Source organism: Canis lupus, chromosome 36 (genome assembly GCF_048164855.1).
Source record: "Canis lupus baileyi chromosome 36, mCanLup2.hap1, whole genome shotgun sequence".
NCBI lineage: Eukaryota > Metazoa > Chordata > Mammalia > Carnivora > Canidae > Canis > Canis lupus.
This window is the reverse complement of record NC_132873.1, coordinates 18,891,527-18,909,076: the sequence shown is the minus strand read 5'-3', so window position 1 is coordinate 18,909,076 and position 17,550 is coordinate 18,891,527. Positions and strand designations below refer to the sequence as shown.

The window sequence follows — 17,550 nt, the reverse complement described above, 5'->3', positions numbered from 1 at the left end:
TGAAGAATATGAAGAAACCTATTCAGTGAAAGTAGTTATTTCTTCTAGGAATAGTGTGAACCAGTGCTTCCTGGGTAGAGACAAAGGTGTGATCAAAGGAGATTTAAACAGAAAAATGCAACTGTACATTAGGTTGTTTGATTTTTTTTTAATGTCTGAGCAATGATACCTTTTGAGAAATTAAAGGAGGATTTTGTCATCTTTATAATACTTTGTTATTTAGGGGTCTTTTTGTTGTTTGTTTTCTTCTTTTTTATTAGGGGTAGGGTGGACAGAGGGAGAGAGAGACTCTTAAACAGGCTTCATACCTAGCACAGAGCCTGATGCAGGGCTCGATCTCACAAACCTAAGATCATGACCTGAACAGAAACCAAGAGTCAGACACTTAACTGACTTAGCCACCCAGGCACCCCTATAATGTTTTGTTATTTAGTATGAATTATTTGTATTTCCCACAACTGAAATACTCTTATTCATAGTTACATACATAAATTTTTCCTAGTCCTACCTATAAATTATGCAGTTATTACTATTCTTACGCCCCTCAGTTAATTGAGAGGTGAATGTACAATAATGATAGCTGCCAAGTATAAAGTTAGTGTAATGTGATGTATCTCCATTTCACAGTTAAGAAAGCAAAGATTCAGAGGGGTCACCTGGTTAATAAATGGCAGAACAGAATTTAAGTTTACCACTTCACACATGGCCTTTGTTCTTCCTATTACATTAGCCCTGCCCTCTTAAAAATGTATTATTTCTAAAATGTATTATATTTATTGCATATTTTTGTATACAGAATTATTTATTAAATTTCATGTGCCCCAGCTCTTGAGTTATGTATTCTCTAACAATTAAAGATAATTTGTCATCATCTTGGGGTGCCTGGATGGTTCATTTTTTTTAATTAAGCATCTAACTTGATTTTGGCTTAGGTCATAATCTTGGAGTTTTGGGATTGTGCCCCACGTTAGGCTCTATGTTCAGCATGGAGTCTACTTGTCCCTCTCCCTCTGTTCTTCTCTCTCTCAAATAAACAATATTATAAAAAAAAAGATACTTGTCATCTTTCTTAATATTTTAATACAAAGACAAAGTAAAAGTTCTATTAATACAGTGAGAAAATTCTATCTATGACATATTGACGTGCTTTAGAATTAAATTAGATTAAAGAGATTACTTGACCCATTTTGAAACATAAATAATATCATTATTAAAAATAGATAACATTTTTAAAAACATTCCTTTTATTATACATGTAATGGTTTTTAAGATCACAGCCTAGATTACTCTGAATCACATATAAAAACTTTTCTCTAGTAATTGCTTTCTTCTTTTTAAAGATTTATGTACTTGAAAGAGTGCACATGAGTGGGGGGGGGGGGGTGAGGTACAGAAAGGGAAAGAAAGAGAATCCCAAGCAGACTTCCTGCTGAGCACAGAAACCCAACACAGTCCTCAAGCCCATGACTCCACCTGAGCTGAAACCAAGAGTTAGACGCTTAACTGACTGAGCCACCCAGGCACCCTGTTCTTTTGTCTTAGAAAACTTTAAGTACCTTAGTTTTTTCCAGTTCTACTGAGATACAATTGACATAGAATACTGTGTAAGATGTAGAATACTGTGTAGATGTAGCTCATAATGACTTGAGCTACACACATATTGTAAAATGATTACAGCAATGTACACTTAACATCTATCACAGCATATAATTACAAACTTTTTTTTACCTTATGATGAGAATTTTTAAGATCTGCTTTTAACAAATTTCAAAAATGCCATATAGCACTGTTAACTATAGTCATCATGCTATACATCCCTAATACTTAATTATCTTACACCTGGAAGTTTACACATTTTGACTCCCTATACCCAATTCCCCACCCCTCCTCCTTTACTTTATAATAGATATTATGAAAAAAAAATACATATTATTATTATGTAATTAACAAATTATAGAGATTATTTTTTACTGTGTTTATTTATTTTTAAATATTTTATTTATTTATTCGAGAGAGAGAGAGAGAGAGAGGCAGAGACACTGGCAGAGGGAGAAGCAGGCTCCATGCCCGGAGCCCGATGCGGAACTTGATCCCGGGACTCCAGGATCACGCCCTGGGCCAAAGGCCGGCGCCGAACCGTCGAGCTACCCGGGGATCCCCTTTTACTGTGTTTAATAGATAATTTGTATTTATTTAAACAGGTGTCCAACACTCACAGCCTTCCAGTGATTCTTTGCTTTTGGAAGTAGTGAAACAAGTAAAAGTTAGCAATATGGAGGAAGATAAATTAGACCTTCCTGAAGAAGACGTAACAGCCAGAGTAAATACGTATGTATAAGCATTTGAAAGAATTAAAAATTATTTTGTTCTCAAAAATGAAATTATAAAATTGTTGAATATATTTGATTGTAATCCTAAGAACACTGACCCTTGAATAATAAAGGTTGGAACTTCATGGATCCACTTATATATAAATTTTTTCAGCCAGTAATATACTGTAAATATCTGTATTTTTTCTTCCAAATAGTTTTCTTAAAAACATTTCTTTTCTCTAGCTTACTTTATTTATAGGAACACAAAATGTGTTAATAGACTGTGTATGTTATTGGTAAGGCTTCTGGTCAGCAGTAGGCTATTAAGAGATAAATTTTTAGGGAGTCAGATTTATTAATGGATTTTTGACTGCACTGGGTTCAGTGCCACTAACCGCTGCATTACTCAAGGGTCAGCTGTCTTTTCAGGATCTATCATTACTGCTATATCAGCAATTAGGCATCTATCAGTATTAAATGAAAATATATTGATTTCCTTATTTCTCCTTTGTGTTATTATTGTCATAAATACAGACTTTCATATGTTTTAAGACCAATAGTACAGTTTACTGTTTTTATTATATTTTTAAATTTTAAATTCAATTGATATATAATGTATTATTAATTTCAGAAGTAGAGTTCAGTGATTCATCAGTCTTACATAATACCAAGTGCTCATTATATCATGTGCCTGCCTTAAAGTCCATCACTCAGTTACTCTATCCTCCTTTCCCTCCCCTCCAGCAACCCTCAGTGTTTCCTATAATGAAGAGTCTCTTATGGTTTGTCTCTTTCTCTGATTTCATCTTGTTTTATTTTTCCCTCCCTTCCCCTATGATCCTTTGTTTTGTTTCTTAAATTCCACGTGAGTAAGATCATATGATAATTATCTTACTCTGATTGACTTCTTTTACTTTGCATAACATCCTCTATTCTATCCATATCTTTGCAAATGGCAAAATTACATTCTTCTTGATGGCTGAATAATATTCCTCTGTGTGTGTGTGTTTGTGTGTGCGTGTGTGCGCGCACACCACATCTTCTTTATCCATTCATCTGTCAGTGGACATCTGGGCTCTTTCTGTAGTCTGATTATCGTGGACATTGCTGCTATAAACATCGGGGTGCACGTGCCCCTTCAGATCACTACATTTGTGTCTTTGCGGTCAATACCTAGTAGTACAATCGCTGCGTCATAGAATAGGTCTGTTTTCAACTTTTTGAGGAACCTCCATACTGTCTTCCAGAGGGACTGCACCATCTTCCATTCCCACCAACAGTGTAAGAGAGTTCCTCTTTCTCCACATCCTCACCAACATCTGTCATTTCCTGACTTGTTAATTTTGGCCATTCTGACTGGGGTGAGGTGGTATCTCATTGTGGTTTTGATTTGAATTCCCCTGATACTGAGTGACGTTGAGCACTTTTTTCATGTATCTGTTGGCCATTTGTACGTCTCCTTTGGAGAAAGGTCTGTTCATATCTTTTGGCCATTTATTGATTGGAATATTTGTTCTTTGGGTGTTGAGTTTGATAAGTTCTTGATAGATCTTGGATACTAGCCCTTTATCTGATGTGTCATTTGCAAATATCTTCTTCCATTCTGTCGGTTGTCTTTGTTTTTTTTCGACTGTTTCCTTGGCTGTGCAAAACCTTTTTATCTTGATGAAGTTCCAGTAGTTCGTTTTTGCCTGTTTCTCTTGGCTCTAGAGACGTGTCCAGCAAGAAGTTGGTGTGGCCGAGGTTAAAGAGGTTGTTGCCTGTGTTCTCCTATAGGATTTTTGATGGATTCCTGTCTCACATTTAGGTCGTTCATCTATTTTGAGTCTGTTTTTGTGTATGGTGTAAGAAAATCATCCAGTTTCATTCTTCTGCATGTGGCTGTCCAATTTACCCAACACCATTTGTTGAAGAGACTTTCTTTTTTCCGTTGGGTTTTCTTTCCTGCTTCATCAGATACTAGTTGACCATAGAGTTGAGGGTCCATTTCTGGGTTCTCTATTCTGTTCCCTTGATCTGTGTATTTATTTTTGTGCCAGTACCATACTGTCTGGATGATTACATCTTGGTAATAGAACTTGAAGTCCAGACTTGGGATGCCTCCAGCTTTGGTTTTCAACATTCCTTTAGCTATTCGGAGTCTTTTCTGGTTCCATACACATTTTAGAATTGTTTTTTCCAGCTCTGAAAAATGCTGATGGCATTTTGGTAGGGATTGTTGCATTGAACGTCTAGAGTGCTTTAAAGGGGTAGCATAGACATTTTAACAATATTTGTTCTTCCAATCCATGAGCATGGAATGTTTTTCCATTTCTTTGTGTTTCCCTAAATTTCTTTCATGAGGGTTCTATAATTTTCACGGTACAGATCTTTGCTGCTTTGGTTGGGTAATTCCTAGGTATCAATGGTTTTTGGTGCAGGTATAAATGGCATTGACGTCTTAATTTCTCTCTTTTTTTTTTTTTGTCTCATTGTTAGTGTATAGAAATGCAGCAGACTTCTGTATGTTGATTTTACATCCTGCTACTTTGCTGAAGTCCTGTAGGTGTTCTAGCAATTTTGAGGTAGTCTTTGGGTTTTCCATATACAGTGGAAGAATGAGTTTGTCCTCAGCGAAGAGTGCAAGTTTGACTACTTTGCTGATTCAGATGCCTTTTATTTCTTTTTGTTGTCTGGTTGCTGAGGCTAGGACTTCTAGTACTATGTTGAACAACAGTGGTGAGAGTGGACATCCCTGACATGTTCCTGACCTTAGGGGAAAAGCTGAGTTTTTCCCCATTGAGAATGATATTCACTATAGGTTTTTCGTACATGGCTTTTATGATACTGAGATTTGTTTTCTCTATCCCTACACTGTGAAGAGTTTTAAGAAAGGGTGCTGTACTTTGTCAAATGCTTTTCCTGCATTTATTGAGAGAAACCTATGGTTCTTGTCCTTTCTTTTATTAATGTGCTGCATCACATTGGCTGATGTGCCAATGTTGAACCACTGTTGTAGCCCAGGAATAAATCCCACTTGGTCATGGTGAATAATCCTTTTATTTTTTTTTTAATTTTATTTTTTGTGAATAATCCTTTTAATGTACTATTGGATTCTGTTGGCTAGTATCATGAATTTTTGCATCCATGTTCACCAGGGATATTGGTCTATAATTCTTTTTGGTGAGGTCTTTGTCTGGTTTGGGGATCAAGATAATGCTGGCCTCACAGAAACAGTTTGGAAGTTTTCCTTCCAGTCGTGTTTTCTGAAACAGCTTCAGAGGAATAGGTATTAATTCTTTAAATGTTTGATAGAATTCCCCTGGGAAGCCATCTGCCCCTGGACTCTTGTTTGTTGGGAGATGTTTGATTACTGCTTCAATTTCCATCACTCCGAAAGGAAATCTTGTACTTTTTAGTAGTCACTCCAAATTTTCTCCTTTCTACATCCCCTGAAAACTATTGATCTGCTTTTTGTCTCTATTGGATTTACCTGTTTCGACATTCCATTTATTTCTTACAATATGTGGCCTTTTGTGTCTGTCTTATTTCATTCAGTGTAATATTTGCAAGGATTATTCATAGAGGAGCATGTAAGCTGTACTTTATTCCTTGTTGTGGTTGAAAAATATTCCATCATATGGATATACCACTTTTGTTTATTCATTCACCAGTTGTGGCCATATTTCCACATTTCTACTTTTTAGCTATTATAAGTAATACTTCATGAGTATTCATGTATAAATCTTGTGTCAACATGTTTTCAGTTATATTGGGTATATACCTAGGAGTGAATTTGTGAGTCATATCGTAATTCTTTGTTTATACAAGGAATTATTAAATTATTTTAACGATGACTGTACTATTTAACATACTCCAAGTAATGTATGGGGGGTTAAATTTCTCCACATCTACCCTAACTTTTGTTATCTAGGAGTTTCTTTATTATACCATCCTAGAAGATTTGAAATGGTGCCTTGTAGTTTTAATTTGCATTTTCCTAATGATTAATGATCCTGAGCATCTGTTCATATATTTATTTACTATTTATATATCTTTTTTAAGAAATATTTATGCAAATCCTTTGGTCATTTTTTAATTGAGTTGTCTTTTAGGTATTAAGTTATAATAGTTCTGTATTATAAATGCCTTATCAGATACGTGATTTGCAAAAATGTTCTTCCATTGGATGTGTTTTCCTTCAATTTGTTGATGCATAGAAGTTTTAAGTTTTGAAACCCATTTATTTTTTCTTAAGAGTTTTATACTTTATCTCTTACATTTAGATCTTTGACCCACTTTTAGTTAATTTTCTTATATGATGTGGGATTCTATATTCTTTCTTTTGCACGTTATTATCCAGTTGCCTGAGAACCATTGCTTTCTGTTTTGAAGGATAGTTTTATTGGCTATACAATTCTTAGTAGAGAAGTGTTTTTTTCCCGTCAGCATTTTGAGTATGTCATTCCACTATCTTTCTTAGACTAATCCTGTGGAGTGTTTCTTATCTGCTGTGTGTTGCCAGTAATGTCTATATTCATGGTTTTTTTTTTTTAACTTTGTTTTGTTTTTATTTTTTATTTATTTTTTTAAAGGTTTTATTTATTTATTCATAGAGACACAGCTAGAGAGAGAGTGGCAGAGACACAGGCAGAGGGAAAAGCAGGCACCATGCAGGGAGCCTGATGTGGGACTCGATCCCGGGTCTCCAGGATCACGCCCTGGGCTGCAGGCGGCGCTAAACCGCTGCATCACTGGGGCTGCCCCTTTCTTTTGTTTTTAAATGAAAAGTTTTTTTTAAAAAAAGTTTGGCCTTTTAAAGTTACCATAGTTCAGTGGTCAGTCAATAATTAGTTAGTTGGTTGTATTTAAGTCCCTTGCTGCAGAAGACTGCTATGTTTTGCCAGTGGATCTCTGTTCCTTAGGGAACGTGTTTGAATTTTGTGACTTAAACATCTACCCTGACTTTTACTTTTTGTTTGTAAAGTCTCACCTTCAGCCAAAAATGAGTTAAGACCTAAATATATAATTTATTCTGAACATCACTCTTTTGGGGATTATTAATTACATATGACGTATATTTCTTTGAAGCTTATTTCAGGATTACAGATTGACCAGTTTCAACAGTATATTTTGTTGACATAAACAAGTTCATATAATTTTAATAATTTTTAAAGATTTCCTTTCTTAAGTTACCAGTTATCTTCTCCAAAAAACATAAGGTGTAACAGTCCTTTTAATACAAGATGATTTCACTCTAAGTGAGATATTGCAGTAGTAGCTCTTTGTATCATCCCCAGTTCCATTGTCAGGGGATATTACCTAGATTCAGTAACTCTTGAAAAGTCATTTTACAAGTTAAGAATCAGTCATAATTAGTGCTTCTGATAATTGTTTATAAAACATCACTAATGATGCAGTCCTTTATTAACAGATTCATATATTCCCCTTGGTTAATTCATGTGTCCCAAATATAACTAAATCACACTGCTATTGCTACATGTTTGAACTGTCCTCTACCCGTAATAATAAAGATTCACTATATTTTGTTTTAATGTTTCACATACAATTAAAATGTAAAACTTTTTGGAAACTGAATTATTGGGCAGTAACTATTAGATAGTATTTAAGTAATTTAATATGCACTGAAATATTTTTGTAGGTAATTCAAATACTCTTTCTTGATATTCTTCAATTTACGTAGAATACATTGTTGGGTGTGTTTTGATTGGTTGATTTTTGTTATTTACAGTGATGAGAAAGAAGAACAGGATCAAAAAGAAAAATTGGTGTTATCGGAAGACTGTGAACTCATTACAATAATTGACGTAATTCCTGGCAGATTAGAAATCACTACTCAACACATTTACTTCTATGATTGCAGCATTGAAAAAGAAGATGGTGAGGAGTTCTTGGGGAATAATTTCTGTTGTTCAATAGTTAAGTATCTAGTTTATCAATCATTAATGAGAAGAAAACAGTAAGAGGAGACTAGAATTGTGGTCTATCATGTAAAAGGAGAAATGGAAAGTCAATATGGGATTCAATTTATTATTCAACAGTGTATTGAAGGGAATGCTTTTTTTATTAATTTTTTAAAAGGTTTAGTGAGAGAGGATTGCTGTAAACTTGTGATAAAATGCAGTCTTAATTTTATTTGTATATTTCTATCAGCTTCTCACCTAGCCCTTTGCCTGAAAATAAAAAGGATATTTAAATCTAAAATGCCAACATAAAGAGGAAAGGAAAATTTTTTTTTGAGATAAAATAATCAGGATTATTCTGTTTTCATAAGAAGGAAGAGGAAAAGCTGTAGAATTTTGTGAACGTTTTTAAACCATTTAGGGTTGCCTACATGGCTCAGACACTTGCATGTCCTGCTCTTGATTTTGACTCAGGTCATAATCTCAGGGCTGTGAGATCAACCCCCATGTCAGGCTCCATGCTGAGTATGGAGACTGCTTAGGATTCTCTGTCTCCCCCTCTCTCTGTCCCTGTCCCCCACTTGCATACACAGGCATGCCCTCTCGCTCTCTCTCTCAAAAAAAAAAAAAAAAGAAAGAAAGAAAAGAAAGAAACCCTTAAGCATCCACTAAATTTAACAAATGATTTCTGTGAAACAAATTAAATTCCTTTTCCCTAAGTGCTACCTTTGTCAGGAACTAGGAGATATTTTCTGCATAACATGAGTAACTTCATATGGTACCTTGGTCACAGGATTTCTTCTGTTTTCAGGAGTAGGCTTTGATTTCAAGTGGCCTCATTCTCAGGTTCGAGAGATTCACCTGCGGCGTTACAATTTAAGGAGGTCAGCTCTTGAGATTTTTCATGTTGACCAATCCAACTACTTTCTCAATTTCAAGAAAGAGGTATGTAAGATGCGACCTTTCTGGAAGCCCCAGTGTTAACTTGAAATAATTTTTCAGGGACGCCTGGGTGGCTCAGCAGTTAAGCATCTGCCCTAGGCCCTGGGTGTGATCCTAGAGTCCTGGGATCAAGTCCCACATCGGGCTCCCTGCATGGAGCCTGCTTCTTCCTCTGCCTATGTCTCTGCCCCACGCCCCCCCCCCCCCCTCGGTCTCTCATGAATAAATAAAGTCTTAAAAAAAAAAAAGAATTTTCCAACTAGTAAGCTGTAATGAAACTTTGGACTCTGCTCATTTGTGAAGTCAAAATATTAGAGGAAAAATAAATACACTTTAGGAGCTAAGTAGTAAATTAATTCTATTGGGATTTATATTTGAGTATTTTTAGAGTACTTGTTTTCAGTTTTTATATATGAGTAGGTAAATCAGTAGACTATTAAGTGTCAGCCAATAAGTGTCTTACAGTATCCAGTTGTGAAATCATATGCAATATATATAATATGACAGGATTTATGAAATTGGATTGGCTTCAGTTAAATAATAATAGGGCAGATATTTCTTTCAGGAATAGAGTAAATTCTTGAATAGTGTAAGTGGTTAAGATATTACCACTGAAGCCAGATTACCTGGGTACAGATACTAGCTCCACCAATAGTTGTGTACCTGTAGCACATTACTTAGGACACTTGCCCCCAACCTTTCTTCCTTCTGTTATTCACTTGAGGTCAGACTTGCTTCATTCTTTGACAGCTCTCCCTGTCTTGTCTCGTTCTCCATCTTCCATCACAGGTGCCTCTACTAATAAAATCCTTGAATGTTCCATTCTCTTTTGCCATCTGCTTCTGAGATGATCTGAATTAGCACAGTCAATAACTAAGTTTCTGTTCATTTGTGGGATCCAGGGTTACTTATAGATAATCTTATTCAGACGTTTGAAGGGCATTTTGGGGGGTGCCTGGGTGGCTCAGTCAGTTAAGCATCTTCCTTTCAGCTCAGGTCATGATCCCAGGGTCCTAGGATTAAGCCCTGCATCAGGCTCCCTGCTCAGTGGGGAGTCTGCTTCTCCCTCTGCCTCCCCTACTTGTGCTCATGGTCTGTCTTTCTGTCTGTCTGACTCTCTCAGATAAATAAATAAAATCTTTAAAAAATAAAGGACATATTTGTAGTTTTACAAAAGGATACTTTTTTACTATTAGAAATAAGTTTTCCCCATAGGAATATGAAAAGCTATTGTTTTTTTGGAAGTTAATTATCTTAATTCAGTGCATATTGATAATTAATCAATTATCTTATCTATAATTTCTATTATCTTAATTATACACTAGTATAATTAAACCAAGCATGCTCCTGTTGAATACTGTACATTTGTATAAATTTATAGTTTTTTTTAAACGATTTATTTATTTATTTACTTATGATAGAGAGAGAGAGAGAGAGAGAGGCAGAGACACAGGAGGAGGGAGAAGCAGGCTCCATGCCAGGAGCCTGACGTGGGACTCGATCCTGGGATTCCAGGATCGTGCCCTGGGCCAAAGTCAGGCACCAAACCGCTGAGCCACCCAGGGATCCCAAATTTATAGTTTTAAAAGCACATTTATACATGGTATCTAATCTTCATAACAACCTTCAGATTCAATATGGCAAATTCTATTATTCTTTTTTTATAGATCAGGATACTGAAGTTCAAAGATGAATTTTATTACTTTATATTTGTGTAACCTAGAAGAATTCAGAAGACTATAGGGGCAGAGATTATTATGTTTAATGTACAAATGAGACTCAGTAAATTAATTGATTTGCCAGTATGATTAGTAAATGGCAGAACAAAATGTGAACTGGATTCAAGCTAGTTTTGTTTTGCAGTATCTGTTGATCATTCCATTATATACCATAACTTTTTCAAAAAATATATGGCTTGACTTCACCAAACTTAGTATAAAAGAGAAGTTAAAACCATAATCTATTTATGAGAAATGTCCAGAAGAGGCAGATTTGTAGAAACAGAAAGTATAGATTAGTGGTTGTCAGGGAATGAGAGGGAGTGGGAATTGGGAGGTGATGGCTAGTCAGTATGAAGTTTCTTTCAAGGATGATGAATGTATTCCAGAGTTAGATAATGTTTATGGTTGCACAGCTCTGTGAATATACATCAACAAAGCCCACTGAATTGTGTATTTCAAAAGGGTAAACTTTGTGGCATGTGAATTATATTCCAGTAAAATAATTACAAAGCCATAATCCCACTTTGTCTTGATCAGTTTTTAAACTATAAAGTGAAAAAAAAATAAAAAATAAAAAATAAATAAAAAATAAACTATAAAGTGCTTTTTTTTTTTTTTTCTAGATTAGAAACAAAGTATACAGCAGACTGTTGTCACTTCATTCTCCAAATAGTTATGGAACCAGATCTCCACAGGAATTATTCAAAGCATCAGGATTGACACAGGTGGGAAATTTTCACAGTCACTCTTTTAACATTTGTTTTATATTTCAGGCTTTTGCTTAAAAGTAAAACTTACTCTTCCGATTGTTTTATTTTGGTTGTGATAACCACCTTTCATTCAAATTGATCTTTTGAATTATCTTTGAATCTTTCTGTTTCACTAACACAAAGCCCTGCCTTCCAGCTTCCAAATGATACCATTTGGTTCATGAGCATATCTTATGAATTCTTCTATTTTAATAATTTTATCTTTTTAAAATATAACAAATGAGTTTGTTGGGGTTTTCTAATAATAAATTAATCCACACATGAAGTAAAAAGTGGAAAAACACACAAGACCATGGGGATAAAGGCAAAAAATTTAATTCTTTTGTCAACCAAATTTAATTAATCTTCTTGTATATTTTATTCTCACCTATATCTCAATATCTCTTGAATTTCTATTACCAAAATCCAAGGAAAGGCCATTGGTTTTGCTTTGTATGACTGTCAGTAGTCTCCTAATACAGATCTCTGCTTCTTGACTCTTTCCTCCCTCTCACATCCGCATTAATAATAATCTTAAGTGTTACTCTGTTCAGAAGCTATCTGCAGCTCTTTCATATTGCTTACGGAGTAAGCTTTGTTTAATGGAGTACATTTCCTGTTTTTTTTTGTGGAACAAACTTTATTCATTAAGGTAATTCTCAAGTTAGCACTTGATAATTATAGTTGGGGTTTCTATAAAATCTCTCTCTATATATAGATTCATTTTTCACCATTCTCATAAGTATATTTTTTGCTTAAGGCAAAGAGTAAACTTAAATGTGAATGTTAATCTGTCAGCAAAATTCTTGAGCATACCTACACTTTGTAATTAACAGTCTAGGATAATGAAGTGATTAAAAGAAAATAGTGATTATATTTTTCTTGAGAAAATTTTATATCTAATATAGCAAAATCCCATCTACTCTTGCTCTAGCAAGACAATTTTCTAAGGATAGTTAACATAATACTTATTTAGAATTTGTAGAACATTTTAATACATTAGGTTGCTTTTATTTAATATGTGCACTTATGAATATTTCAATTTATAACAAAATTTTCAATGTTGGACAGTCCTAAAATTGACATTTTAAAAATATTTAAATAAAATAATTGGAAAAAAGGTATAATTCTTATGAATTTTTTACTATAACAAAAGATTTTAATTTTTTCTTCCTTTTCTAATGACCAATTTTTAACAGGTAGGATATTTAGGAAAAATACATTGATTTAAGCCTTTTTTTAAAAGTTCTATTCTTTGTATTAGAAAATTGATCAAGGCAATAGGAACAAAATATTCTGTTAGTACTATCATTTATAATTAGTAACTTCTAAATATTTAAACTTTTGTTTTGTGTACTGTCTAGAAATGGGTAAACAGAGAGATATCAAATTTTGACTACCTCATTCAAATAAATACAATGGCAGGACGAACCTATAATGACCTTGCGCAGTATCCTGTGGTAAGTTTTATAGAAATCACATAAATATGGAATTTCCTTTCAACTTTATAATACACAAAAATGTATGTGTATGATGATTATTTTTCATCTTTAAAAAAGATACAAAAACTGTTTTTGCCTTTTGTTTATTTTCTACCCTACTATCTTCAAAAAGTGTATAAACATGAAAAGTAATTAAATAATAAAAGTTTTTTTTTTTCACTTCACTAAAAATATTCCAATGGTATTAGAGGAAATGATGCTTCTGGTCATGGAACTAAAGATGAATAAACATTTGAAACAGGGAAAAATATTTTTAAAAACTATCCCTCTTTGTCTTTAGATAAGCATTAGATATTATATATGGGGATAGTAGTTTCTGTGGAAAGGAATGTCTAAATTGTAAATTGTGGCTCTTTTAGTTTCCTTGGATTTTACAAGATTATACTTCAGAAGAGTTGGACCTTAATAATCCATCTGTATTTCGAGATCTTTCCAAACCAATTGGGGTAGTTAATGATAAAAATGCCAAAGCCATGCGAGAAAAGTAAGTGCCTTTTATCCGTTTTGAAAGATACCCATCACTTGTGATGGTATTTTGAATTTGCATTAATTTCTATTATGGCCAACTAAGTATTACTTTTTTTAAATGCACAACTACTTTTGGTAATCAGAGTCTGATAATCCCTTCACTATGTTTTCCTGAGAATATATCAGTTGTCCCTCATATCTTAACTATAGTCTGTTTATTTCATTTCCTTGCCAAATTTAAATTGATTTTGTTTAGTTTCTTTTCACATTGTATGTGGTGAAGGGTAATTTTTCTTCCCAGGTATTTTTACATTTATTAATCTCCTAATCTAAACATGCAAAAATACCCTTAATAGAATATTTTGATAGATTTAAAAATCAGTAGTAATCCAACATTGACAAATAATGTGAATAAATATAGTGAAATATTTAGAAAGTTATCTATTTTAATAAGGAAAGGAATTTTTAAATTCTTTATATTTATGATCCTGTGAATGTCTTAAAATTCTTTTTCTTCAAAGCAAGCTGCTGACAGGTAAAATAATAATCTAATTTTAATTTCCCTTTTTCTTCATGTGAAATTGTGAATGACTTGTCAGTTTTGACTTCTGATAATAAGGGCAAAGAACTGTTTTGCAAACAAACAATGTAGATTTATTTGAGAGTAGATTGCACATTTCCTTTCTTTCTTTCTTTTTTTTTTTCAAATTTACCTTAGAACTTTTTGCAGTGTTTAATATTTGATTTGATTTACTAGTGGAATTCTGTGTGTATGTTACCTCACTACCATTAGTCAAACTTTTCTGACAATAACAAAAACACAATTTTTTTAACACTGTACCACGGGAAATATTGTTTTAAATTTCACTAGTATATGTTTTTGCATAGATGCAGATGACTCTGACCTGAAAGATTTTATTCCCCTCAATATTAATGATTTCTGTGTGAAAGGTAATTGGCCTCAACTGGATGAGCTAATTACTATTTTGGTTTGAAAAGTTTAGTGTTTATTTTCTTCAAAAAGCTGTTTGTTCTTATTCAGATTTTATATGCACTAATTCAGATGTCAGTATTTAAACCACCATTCAAAACAATTACACAGTGGTAGTGCTTACAGAATCACTATATATATCCTTTGCTTATTATCTGTTTTAGGTCTTCCTACCATCATCTTCCTCCTTTCCTACCTTCTTTTTCCTTTGATTGTTAGGCATTCATTTCCACAATTCTTGACTGGTCCTCCATATTTTTCTTCCATTACCTTGGCCACAAATGGATGTTTTATTATATTTCTTACAATAGCAGAAAAATGGAAACAACCCTTTATATATAAAATTAAAGAAATAGTTAAAGTGTTGTATGTTCATATATGTTACTGTTAAAAATACCCTATGCCTGTTAAAAAATAAATTGTTCAGGGGATCCCTGGGTGGCGCAGTGGTTTGGCGCCTGCCTTTGGCCCAGGGCGCGATCCTGGAGACCCGGGATCAAATCCCACATCGGGTTCCCGGTGCATGGAGCCTGCTTCTCCCTCTGCCTATGTCTCTGCCTCTCTCTCTCTCTCTCTGTGTGACTATCATAAATAAATAAAAATTTTAAAAAAATAAAAAATAAAAAATAAACTTCAGTTGGAAAAATGTAAATAGAAAATTGTTAAATGAAAAAATAGGTTGTAAACATTATTTTTAGCACTTTTATATTGAAATATATTTGTATATTAACATGCATTAAGGGTGACAGATGTTCATCAAAAAAATTTTGTTTAATATTTTATTTATTTTATTCATGAAAGGTACAGAGAGAGAGAGAGAAAGGCAGAGACACAGGCAGAGGGAGAAGCAGGTTCCATGCAGAGAGCCTGACATGGGACTGGATACCAGGTCCCCAAGATTAGGCCCCAGGCTGAAGGCGGCGCTAAACTACTGAGCCACCCAGACTGCCCTGTTCATCAAAATGTTAATGTTACTTATCTCTGTACTTGGTTTTAAGTTTCTTCTTTTTTGTTCTCTGTATTTTCTAACTTATCTACAGTGAATATGTATTATTACATAATATGAAACTATTCCAGAATCCTGTTTTTTAGTGATATTGTTCAGAAAATAGTATTAATAAATTATTTTTATTGGTGTGATATATGAATACATAAATAATAAATATTAATAAGGACTTCTTAAAAACTGTTTCTAGTAATGCAATAAATCTTATGTCCTCCTAATTTTAATTTTACTGTTGTGGTTACAAAACTTTAGTTTCTTTTTTTAGATATGAAAATTTTGAGGATCCCATGGGAACTATTGATAAATTTCATTATGGTACTCACTATTCAAATTCTGCTGGAGTTATGCACTATCTTATTCGTACAGAACCATTCACCACCCTCCATATCCAGCTTCAGAGTGGAAGGTATGTTTTGGGTAAATAAGTTATTTTCTTAAGACTACATGTTAGCATTGAAAACTCTGCCTTTCATGTCATGTACTATGTAACAAGGCCTTATCTTTTTTATTCTCCTCTGTTAGATTTTGATTCATTTAATAGCCTCTAGATAAAAACAGCCAAACTAGTTTGAGAATGGGTCATTCCAATTGACTTAACAAATGACCTTTAAGGAGAATTCCTTTTTACTTTTACCTAGTGTATCTTTGTGATTTTTACTGGTTTTAGGAACCTACCAGAGATTGAGAGTTTGAACTAATTTAGACCAAGATCCAGAATGTCTGTCAGAGATTTAAACCTAACCAATGCCTCTTTAAAATATTTATTAAAGAATAAAAAGGAGGACAAATGAGGGGCTCTTACATAATTAGCAACAACCCACATTGGTCTGAAATGCTATTGTATTATCATATTACCTGTCAGAGTTATAACTTATTATGTTTCGTGCTTTCCTAATAATCCTAAAGAAATAAACTTCTTTGTGAATCTTTCGTTTTCTAGTGTATATCCTCCCTGTAGCTCCCTACTTATTCACATGTTATCTCTATGTTGTCCTATTCTTTAACATTACTATTTCGCCTTTCCTATGTACCAGTTGAGCTGTATAAACATTATCCATTGTACTCTCTTTGCATATAGTTTTTATCTCTCAAAATTAGCCTTTACTCTTTAACACAGTAAGCCTTAGCTTAGCTTTTAAGAAGAAACTCTGTCCCAGTGATCACATTAACCATCTCCAAATCTTACATTTACATGATAGCAGGTAATTTTCCCCTTGTTAAAATACTAACTGGGTCTTTTCAGCTTTTAATGATTTTAACAATAAATGATTTGATTGCAATACATGATTTGATTATAGAGCTTTAGAAATAGATTCTGTGCTTCAGAAGACACCATCAAGAAGGGAAAGGGACAACCCTTTCAGGGGGAGAAGATATTTTTAGGTTATATATCTAATAAGGGACTTGTATTTATTTATTTATTTAAAGATTTTATTTATTCATTCATGAGAGAGAGAGAGAGAGAGAGAGGCAGAGACACAGGCAGAGGGAGAAGCAGGCTCCATGCAGGGAGCCTGACGTGGGACTCTATCCTGGGTCTCTAGGATCACGACCTGGGCTGAAGGTGGCGCTAAACCGCTGAGCCACTCAGGCTGCCCCAGGGACTTGTATTTAGAAGTCTACAACACAATAATCCTTACAATGCGATAATAAACAGACAATGACCCAATTAAAAACTGAACAAAGGAACTGAATGGACATTTCTCCAAAGAAGATGTACAGATGTCCAAGAAACATATGAAAAGATGCTCAATATCATTAGTCATCAGGGAAATTCAGATCAAAAGCAAATTGAGAAACCTCTTCACATCTATAAGGATGGCTATAATAAAAGATAGATAATACCTAGTGTTGACGTACATATTGGGAAGTCGGAAACCTTATGTACTGCCTGTGGAAATAAAAAATGATTCAGCCTCTGTGGAACAGTCTGGCAGTTCTTCAAAGGGTTAAATA

General features: G+C 33.9%; 1 protein-coding gene across 11 annotated transcripts in view; it reads left to right on the top strand.

Annotated features, from left to right (window-relative positions):
* NBEAL1 (neurobeachin like 1) overlaps positions 1–17,550 on the top strand; it is a 178,014-nt gene that overhangs the window by 113,099 nt on the left and 47,365 nt on the right. For all 11 annotated transcript variants that reach the window (XR_012024946.1, XM_072812973.1, XM_072812975.1 and 8 more), the window contains 7 exons: positions 2,202–2,328; positions 8,044–8,192; positions 9,027–9,160; positions 11,502–11,603; positions 12,992–13,087; positions 13,489–13,613; positions 15,860–16,000. Coding sequence is in view for 10 of the 11 variants with exons in the window: in XM_072812973.1 (XP_072669074.1) it covers positions 2,202–2,328; positions 8,044–8,192; positions 9,027–9,160; positions 11,502–11,603; positions 12,992–13,087; positions 13,489–13,613; positions 15,860–16,000 (874 nt within the window). In the remaining variant the exon portion in view is untranslated. The remainder of the gene's footprint in view (positions 1–2,201; positions 2,329–8,043; positions 8,193–9,026; positions 9,161–11,501; positions 11,604–12,991; positions 13,088–13,488; positions 13,614–15,859; positions 16,001–17,550) is intronic.